General features: G+C 41.9%; 1 protein-coding gene across 9 annotated transcripts in view; it reads left to right on the forward strand.

Moving 5' to 3' along the window:
• Window positions 1-9,930, forward strand: part of FGGY (FGGY carbohydrate kinase domain containing) — a 415,080-nt gene extending 405,150 nt beyond the window's left edge. For all 9 annotated transcript variants that reach the window (XM_068539986.1, XM_068539983.1, XM_068539982.1 and 6 more), the window contains 2 exons: window positions 4,827-4,888; window positions 9,705-9,930. In XM_068539986.1, the coding sequence (XP_068396087.1) occupies window positions 4,827-4,888; window positions 9,705-9,786 (144 nt within the window). In that variant the 3' untranslated portion in view covers window positions 9,787-9,930. The remainder of the gene's footprint in view (window positions 1-4,826; window positions 4,889-9,704) is intronic.
• The last annotated feature ends 319 nt before the right edge of the window (window positions 9,931-10,249 follow it).

A 10,249-nucleotide genomic window follows, 5' to 3' on the forward strand; every position in this document is an offset into this window, starting at 1 on the left:
TGCGCCACCAGGGAAGCCCATAATTTTTTTTTTAGAGTGCAGTACAGTTTTATTTTCCTTCAAATGATCAAATCCCTATATGCCACTGTATAAAGTTTAGAAGACAGAAAAAACAAGTTAACAATAGAAAAAGCTATCACCCATGCTCTTGAACCTGTTAATATTTTAATATGTTTTCTTCCATTGTTTATGACGCATGTGTAACACAGTTTCTGAGATAGAATTGAAAAACAGCTGTATTTTTTTACTCTCACTGTCCCTTTACAGTTGTGCACTAGAGCTAGTTTCTCTCTGCCCTGATTAAAAATTCTGTTAGTTCCATTACTTTCTTAGATAAGTAGAAAGTCACTTAGATAATACAAGTTTTATAGTCCCTTTAAGTCAGGAGACATAACCAAAATTCAAACATTAGAATACCAAGGAATATATAAGAATCACCACTTCATTTTTTATCCAAAGGTAAGGCAACTCCTCACTCCTCCAGCTGGGACTGTTGCAAATGTGAGGAGGTGGCTGTGATCAGATTCTCCTTTTTTCCTCATTCACTTTCTCTCCCGTATATATTAGCTTTTTTCTTGTTCTTCTGAGGTGGTTGGAAGGTGTAAGGGAAGAGAGCTCAGGGGTGTAGGAAAGTTCTTATCTTAATCAGCACTGTCATAAATGGACTTCATGCTAAGTTTAATAGGTGTTTACAGCTAGGCTCCATTGTAGATTTTCTTTGGAGACTTTCCACTTCTGGAAACCTCTCACTGTATCCTGTCCTTGTCCTTTCCCTTCTCTATTCTAGTAGATTGCTTGCTCTTTTAATTCCTTAAAAATCCAGTAGGGGACTTCCTTGGTGGCGCAGTGGTTAAGAATCCGCCTGCCAATGCAGGGGACACGGGTTCAAGCCCTGGTCCGGGAAGATCCCACATGCCGCGGAGCAACTAGGCCCGTGCGCCACAACTACTGAGCCTGCGCTCTAGAGACTGCAAGCCACAACTACTGAGCCCACGAGCCCTAACTACTGAGCCCACGTGACACAACTACTGACGCTCATGTGTCTAGAGCCCGTGCTCTGCAACAAGAGAATCCACCGCGATGAGGATCCCGCGCACCGCAACGAAGAGTAGCCCCCCGCTCGCCGCTACTAGAGAAAGCCCGCAAGCAGCAGCGAAGACCCAACGCAGCCAAAAATAAATAAATACACTTATAAAAAAAAAAAAAAAATCCAGTAGTTTGCCTCAAGCTTCTTTATGCAGGCTCCCTCCGCCTCATTAGGTGGCCATACTGGACAGGATCTAAGGCAACCCAGGAAGCCCTCTCACCTGTGGCCACCTCAGGTTCATGGGAAACAGTCATGCCTTCTGGAGTCTGACACGTTCTGGCAGTGCTGGCTGATCCCAGGGCAACACTCCTTCACCGCTACACCGAAGCTGCCAGCCAGCGCTTCTTCTCCAGACAGGAGCTACACTCAACCCACCGTGTCCCACGCCCTCAGGGATGCACATCCAGATCCCTGTGGCGTCAGCGAAGCCATACTCTCACCTCTCCCCTAGAAGGCCTGATGCTCAGTCAACACACAGCTGTCTCCTAAAAAAATCCGTCTCTTTTTCTGACCTTCCACATGGATGAAAGGTTTGAGTTGATTTATGGGTCCTCAACTACCCTTTTTTTCAAATTCTTCAGGGTGGTCTGTTTCCAGCTCACTTTGGTATCTCATATCTGTCAACTTTGGATCTCAGACAAAACTTCCATTTTAGCATTCTTTCACGTGTATCCCGTAGACAATTCGCTGAGCGCACACGATACACCAGATGCTGGGTTTGGCAGTGGAAACGATTATAACAGTTCCTGCCTTAAGGAGCAGGAGTCTAGTTGGGGCAGCTGATGTGCTAACAAAAGATCGTGGTGCCATGTCATAAATGCTGTGATGGATGGAAGCACAAGTTTCTGGGGGAGCAACAGCTCATTCTAGTTGAGAGGCAGGTAGTGGGGATGAGTCAGGGAAAACCTTCTGTGGAATCAACACCTGAGCTAAGTTTAACATTTAAATCTGTACTTCCTTGAGAAACAAAATAACCTCTTTGTAAACCTTTGAAATTTCTGTCACTGTTATTCCTCGATAATTTATTTTAAAAATAAGCAAAGGTAACGTGAAGAAAGGAAAGAAGAATTCCCTGCTATCCGCCCTGTGTCCACACATCTGTTACAGTGGGAAGGAAAGTGACATTTATGGAGCTCCTTCTCTAATACAAGTTTCCTGGATCCCACCCATGAAGGCAGTCCTGGAATGTCGGCTCCAGTCTGAAGCCTAAGCACAACCCGAGGAGTATTCCCCTAGGGAATTTTCAAGCTTCAGAGGAGGCAGGAGGAGGCGGGGTCCTCCCTAAAATAGGCAGAGCAGAGCACCGCTGTGAAGGAAGAAGCAATCCCAAAGCAAGAGAACCAGTGGCAAAGTTGGCAATGGGGATGGCTGAGACCATCTCAGCAAGACATGGGGCTTAACTTTAAGGGAATCAGAACTTAATTTATGAAAGAAAATGTTATGACATATGTTGGGGTGAGCAGAGCTCTTAAAATGTTCTCGTTAAGTGGAACGGCAGTGACCACACTAAGGTGTTTTTACTCTTTTGCAGAATGGCCCCAGTCTGACCTTCGTTGGTTCTTATCCTTTCACCTTGATTCCCTTTTCAATAATTTTTCATAATTTTTCAAATCTCCTCCTTAATAAGGCTACCATTTCTTTCTGCTGTCAGTGTGCTTGCTACTCTCAGCATCTCTGATCTCCCAAACAGCACTTTTAAATCCACTGGGGGCTAGGAAACCAGATAACTAGTTCAGAATGTCCATGGCATCCTTGGGGAAGAGTTGGTAGGACATCCTTGCCAGATTGGAAATATGTGTAAGCGATTAGCAGATGAAAAGGTATCAAGTTTCTTAATCCTTGAATAACTATTGAAAAGAAGTTTATCTGCTTCTAGCGTAGTATTTGTCACACTCTATTTTGATCACAGTAAATGTCTTTTCCATTCTGTGGTGAGCTCTTTGATGAAAGGACCCATTCATTCTTCATCTCTGTATTCCATATATATTAGATGCTGTGCTTGGCACATAGAAGGGGCTCAATACATTTTATGAATATTCTAGGTACTGAGATTAAGAAGCAAATAGACAAAGCTCCCAGACTCTGTAGCTTACATTCTGGTTAGAACAAGGAACGGAGAGGGAGAGAAGGAACACATAAACCAGTAAGTACACGAATTGTCAAAAAGGAATTAGTGATAAATAATAAATATATTGTTTATATAATTATATAATTAAATGTGTGTGTGTGTGTGTGTGTGTGTGTGTGTATATAAATAAATAAATCATAAGTAAGGTGGTAAGGATGGGCAAGGAAACACTTGGATACGTTTTGAAGGTACCCAGGGCCTTTCACATTCTGTGTGGTAGTCAGCTTTTTACATTTCTTTCCTCCTCTGCTCGTGTGTGAGTTTCTCCAGGGCAAAGAGTATATCTTATGCAAATCTGTATCCCTAGCACAGTGTCTGTACATATTGAGTAATTAATATATAGAGAGAGTAAGACGTTGTACATATGTGACCTCAGAATGACTACATCCTTTACAATAAGAGTTCAGTAGCTGTTCCTAAGATAGGACCTATTCTGAGGAGCTTTGTCATGCTGTTGCTTGCAATCTCCCCAGGTAAGTCTTTGGAATCCAAAGTTTGGGTTTACTCCATTCCCCCTAACTTTCCCATAAACTTAATAGCATTGGGAGACTGCCCAAGGAAACTTGACCTTTCCATTCATATAATGGAGCCAACACAATCTATGGTTGATCTTGATGCTGTTCACTCTGATTGTGTCCACCAAGACACTGCAACTTGCTGATTGCCCGCTAACCGCATTGTGAAGACGAGAAAGTCCTGAGGTCAGGTCCATTAGACTCAGCCCAGAGGTCTCACATCTGTATGAACAGTTGCAGAGACTACTGGAAAAAGACCTAAAAGTGAAATGAAGAGGCCTTAAATATTCTATCTTAAAGTACAGGTGCAAAGTGGCTTCTGTTCAGTTACTGCTGTTGTGAATTAAGCAGGCAACGGGCTCAGTGGCTGATTATGTTGCCTTCTCAAGCCCTCGTGTCCAGGCAATGCAAAGGGGAAATAATTCCTTCCCACCACACCCTGCAAGCCATAATAAAAGTGCTTTGCCTTCCAGGTTGTTTATGCCCTGGAGGTCTCAATAGGCAACCATTTATTAAGCCCAGGCTGTGTGGTCATAGATGTAACCTTTAATGTTCACTGGATTTTAATCTTATCACCAGAGAAAGTAAGTTGAAAAAAAAAAAAATGGACTCACTGAATCTCTTAAGGGAAGTAAATTCTAGTTAGAATGTTCTTGCTGGGACTTACCTGGTGGCTCAGTGGTTAAGAATCCACCTGCCAGCACAGGGGACAGGGGTTCAAGCCCTAGTCCGGGAAGATCCCACATGCCGCAGAGCAACTAAGCCCGTGTGCCACAACTACTGAGCCTGCGCTCTAGAGCCCGGCGCCACAACTACTGAGTCGGCGTGCCACAACTAGTGAAGCCCGTGCACCTAGAACCCGTGCTCCACAACAAAGGGAAGCCACTGCAATGAGAAGCCCGTGCACTGCAACGAAGAGTAGCCCCCGCTCGCCACAACTAGAGAAAGCCCACGCTCAGCAACGAAGACCCAACACAGCCAAAAATAAATAAATAAATTTATTTTAAAAAGGAAAGAATGTTCTTGCCTGTGACAAGCCTCACATTGGTATTAACTTTCCAACTTAGTTCTGTGTGTTCTGTTTTCCATTTGACAGGAGGCAATGGCAAGAATGAGCAAAGTTGGGAAAGTTGTGTTTCCTAGACGTGAGGATAAAAAGTAAGTTTATATGTTTTCTATGCACCGTGCTGAGGAATGAGGACAACAGACACATGCAACTTTAGAGCCGGAATAAACCACAGGGGTCAGCAAGCCAGGCCTTTCATTTAATAGTTGATAAAGCTAAGTCTCAGAGAGGTAAAGTCACTTTCAATTCCCCAAGATCACGGAGCTAGATAGGGCCAGACCTGGAGGTCAAATCCAAACTTTTGAACTCTCAAACCAATGTTTTTTTCCCTAGGTCATTAGCAGTAAATCTGGTCTCCTCTGTTCTAAAATGGGGATCTCTTTTGTCTTCCACACGGTAGCATCTGTCTGTTCCTCCACCCTTTGCATCATGTGACTTTGAGGGCTGCAACGTAACTTTTATTTTAAATTGAAGTATAATGCAATTGAAGTAATTTACAATATCCTGTTAGTTTCAGGTATACAGCACAGTGATTATATATATATATATATAGAGAGAGAGAGAGAGAGAGAGAGAGATATTCTTCTTCAGATTCTCTTCCTTTATAGGTTATTATAAAATATTGAGTATAGTTCCCTATACTACACAGTATGTCAACATAACTTTGATTAATGTTTTAACCCCAATTCACAAACACTAATTTATTGAGTGCCTGCTATCTTCAAGGCATTATGCTTTTTGGCATCTAGGCAGGATTTAGAAGGGAATAAGACAATCTTATTTATGCAGTAGATCATTTCAAGCCAAAGGGATATGTTATATAATAGAAGTATTACCAGGTGACAAAGTAACCCAAAACAGAAAAGAATTTGACCCTGTAGGAGTGAGGCAAAGCTTTTGAGAGGAGGTTAAGTCTAGCTGACTTTAAATGCTTAAAAGAAGTTGTCAGGCCAAAACCGAAAAGCACTTTGTCAGTAGAGGAATAACACAGGCAAAGTTATAAAGATGGCAACAGCATTGTATATTCAGGAAACGATCAACAACTCATAATTCTAAAATGCAAAGTATGAGATGGGAGATGGCAGGGAGTGAAATTGGGTGTTGGGGGGGAACAGAGGGGGTCCTCTCATAATGAGCTTTGAGGCCATGCTAAGGACCTCAGACTTCATCCCTACTGGTGAAATGGAGATACTGAATTTTACACAGTGGTGGGACCTGGTCAGATGCAGATATTAGAAAAATCCTCTTAGTGGATGCGTTAGAGGCCCTAAGGGTAGGAGAGACCAGGTGAAAAGTTTTTCAACAATCCAGCTGAGAGAGGAAGAGGACCTATATTGAGTCACTGGTAGTGAGTTTAGAGATGAAGGAACAACTGTGCAAGTGGCTTTTATCATTTTAGTAAGTATTTGAGGTTAAGACGTAAAAGCAAATTCTACCTTATATAATGGACAGGCAAAGGTGCTGATCCCACCAAAGCATAATCGACATTTAACAGAGTGGAAATGTCCATGGAAAAAGCCATCCCGTATCTTTTTATTTTCTTAAAGAAAGTCTCCAAATGGAGTTGAGCTGTTAATCCTCTGAATGTAAACCCCTCTCTAAATACCAGGGTGAGTGGAGCAGGCCCTTACATGGGGGAGCTCAATGCAGGAACATGGAGAGAACTGAGTTCCCCATGGCAGTGGGAGCTCTGGGCTAGCAACATCCCTCTTTTGTTGACATTAGAAACAGATTATTCTTCTCCATCTCTTCACTGACCCTCTGAAGACTCTTGAGGGAAGTCCGTTTTTAAGTTCTTTGAGTAGATTCCACGTGTTCTTTTGAAAAGAATCCTTGGCGGCTTGCTGTCAGCCGCTGTGAGAGAGGCACACACGATGCTCTAGCACCATCTGCAGGCGGCCTGAAGATTTGCAAGTGGAAAGAGCCAGTTTCCTTCTGAGCTACACTCAACATCTCCTTGACTCAAATCACGTTCTTGTCTGTATAGAACACTTACTTAGGTCTGTGCCACACAGACCTAAGAATGGAAGGAAACATTTATATATCATATATCTGATAAAGGATTAATATCCATATACAGAGAACTCCTAAAACTCAATAACCAAAAAGCCAACAACCTAAATCAAAAGTGGACAAAGGACTTGAATAGACATTTCTCCAAAAATGATGTACAGATGGTCAATAAGCACATGAAAAGATGCTCAACACCACTAATCATTAGGGCAATACAAATCAAGACTACAATGAGACACCAATTTATACCCATTAGTATGGCTACTGTCAAAAAACCAGAAAATAACAAGTGTTGACAAGGATGTGGAAAAATTGGATCCCTTGCACACTGTTGGTGGGATGTAAAATGCTGCAGCCACTGTGGAAAATAGTATGGTGGTACCTCAAAAGTGTAAGATAGAATTACCATATAACCCAGAAATTCCACTTCTGGGTATGTGCCCAGAAGAACTGAAATCATGGTCTCAAAGAGATATTTATGCACGCATGTTCATAGCAGCATTATTCACAGTAGCTAAAACATGGAAGCAACCCAAGTGTCCACTGACAGATGAATGGATAAAGAAAAAGTGGTATATGCATACAATAGAATATTATTCAACCTTAAAAAGGAAGGGAATTCTGAAATGTGCTACAACACGGATGAACCTTGAGGATATTATGTTAGTGAAAAGAGCCAGTCACAAAATGACAAATATTGTATGATTCTACTTATATGAGGTACCTGGCATAATCAAATTTATGGAGACAGAAAATAGAATGTTGGTTGCCAGGGGCTAGGGAGAAGGGGAGAAGGGAGAGTTATTGTTTAATGGGTGGCGTTTTAGTTTTGCAAGGTGAAAAGAGTTCTATGGATGGATGGTGGTGACGGCTGCACAATAATATGAATGTACTTAATGCCACTGAACTGTACACTTAAAAATGGCTAAAATGGTAAATTTCATGTTATGTATATTTTACCACAATTTTAAAAATTGGAAAATAAGAAGCACAGGGAAAGAAGCACCTTGGACCTCAGCTTCCCATGTATAAAAAAGGAAAAATATAGTCTCTCCATCTTTTGACATTTCAGGATAATAGAAGGATGTAAGAACAACATTAGCCCACATTGTGTAAGCACTTGACAGTCCGCAGAATGTTTCACGTTCATGTTTAAAATTCAGTCACTCTATGATGTAGGTACTGTTATCATCCCTCTTACAGCAGGGAAACTGAGGCTCAGACCATTTAAAGAAGTTGCCCCAAATCACCTAGGCTTCTCTGCCTGGAAAGCCGATGCTTTTCCCACTGTACAAAGAATAAGGCCAATGAACAAAGTTGCTGCAAAGTTGTCAGTATTAAAATTAGAAATCTTCAAGTGTATGAGAAAGAGTACTGACCGAAGCTTCCTTCTAGAAGTTTCCCAAAGTCAGAAAATCCATCTCATATAGTGAAAAAATTGCTTGACGTTAGATTGTCAGAGAGTAGCATTTGAAGAAGAAAATTGCTGTCCCCAAAATCATTCTATGGTTAATAAATTTGGAGGCTCATAGAGTGGGTTTTAGTATAATCTACATATAGTGAGATTGATGGTAATATTGGAATGTTAATTTTTTTAAGTAGTGACCATAACTAGCATTGATATCACTTGCTATGAGTCAGGCACTGTTCTAAGTGCTTCTCAAATACTACCTCATTTAGTTCACATAACAGTTCACATTACCTCTATTGAGGTAGGTCTTATAATTTTTCCCATTTACAAATAGAGACATTTGGGAACAAAGAGATTAAGTAAAACATCCATGGCCACACAGCTAGTAATGGGGCCAAGCTGAGATGCAAACCCAGGCCTCAGAGTCCAGCTCTTAACCCTGTGTTTGGCCCCATCACGGCTCTTAAGTTACCAGAATTCTTAAGGTAGAAATGCTGGGCAGGGGTGTTCCTATTAATCTGTTTAGCTCTGCACATTACAGGTAGAAGTCCCTGTGTGCATTCAGGGTTACTCTTAAACACTCTCTCTCCCCCAATTCCCAAGCTTGCACCAATGCTCCTTCATGAGGACTTCTTTTCAGAGCACCCCAGAATCTCCCAAGACATGCTAGACAGGGTTCATCAACCCCTTACCTCACATCAGCTCCTCCCAGCCAGGAGGAATAAGGGCCAAGCTGCCGTCTGCAAGTATAATTTGTCTTAGCTACTATTGTCCTTTTCAAGATTGTGATGCCAAGGTAGCTTCAGCTGCTCTGCCTTCTAACTCACGGCCAACACCAGTTCTAACAGGTCTTACCTGAAGACTCAGCTGGATAGTACAGGAGAAAAGGGTCCTCTGTGGGATGCCCGGAAGGCAGGGCACAGCTCCAGGAAAGGTGTTAGTCACATTCTCATGGGGTTTTACTCCCAGATAAAGGAGTCTGCAAAGGAAATGTAGGTGTGGAATGTGCAAAGGGTGATTAAAATGTTCAATCTCATCCCTGGTCAGGCTGTGACGTTAAACCAGTCACTAAACTGGTGGGGGAGGTGGGGTAATCATATATGAAATACTTATTGAAGCTGGGAATGTGAAAGGCCCTGTGTCAAGCCTGGCATGACCACTGTGTTATAGTGGAGGCTTTGAAGTCAGGTAGCCCTGAGTTTGAATTCCAGCTCTGCCGAGTTTTAGCAGTACTATTTTAGATTTGCCTCTCTGAGCAAATCTCAGCTCTAAAATCTTTACCTCTAAAATGGAGATGTAAGTTCACCCATGGAGGTTAAAGATAGTGAGTGTGGAACATGTGGCTCAGGATGCTGTCAGCATCCAAACAATGGGAAGTGTCTGCAAAACTGTAACAGGTAACACTTCTGTTCTTCTAAATGTCAGGGGAAGCTGCATAGCAGTCTTGCTTGAGATCATCCAACATATTTATTTTTCTCCTGCAGATATTATGACAAGAAATATCAAGTATTCCTAAAGCTGGTTGAACACCAGAAGGAGTATGCATCCATCATGAAAGGGGACTGAAGTGAGCTTGCATGGCGGATGCCAGGTTTCATGTCATTGCATCAGGGGCCTCTGTCATTTCACCTTATATTTAAGACCCTTAGGTATCATTTCATCATTTCTGTATTTTCTTTTTAATAAAGAAAACTGAGACGTGTGCAACCAGATCTAGAGTCTTCCATTTCACAATACCACCGTTATTTACTCGGTAGTTTCCACAGGCACCATCATGGAGACAGAAACTTCACCAAGAGTCATAGGATCTCCTATGGGACTAGAACTTGGGGATCATTCAATCCAGGAGAAACTGTCCTTGGTAATTGATTCAATGTCAGCCACTAAGGACTTACTTCAGGTAGGACATCTAATGTTTATTCTATAGGTGGCTAAAAACTTTTTAACTTTTTATTTGGAAATAATTTCAAACTTACAGAAAAATTGCAAGAATAGGAATAATACAGGGAGCAACCATGTACCTAACTTT

Source organism: Eschrichtius robustus, chromosome 3, assembly GCF_028021215.1.
Source record: "Eschrichtius robustus isolate mEscRob2 chromosome 3, mEscRob2.pri, whole genome shotgun sequence".
In the NCBI taxonomy this organism is placed as follows: domain Eukaryota; kingdom Metazoa; phylum Chordata; class Mammalia; order Artiodactyla; family Eschrichtiidae; genus Eschrichtius; species Eschrichtius robustus.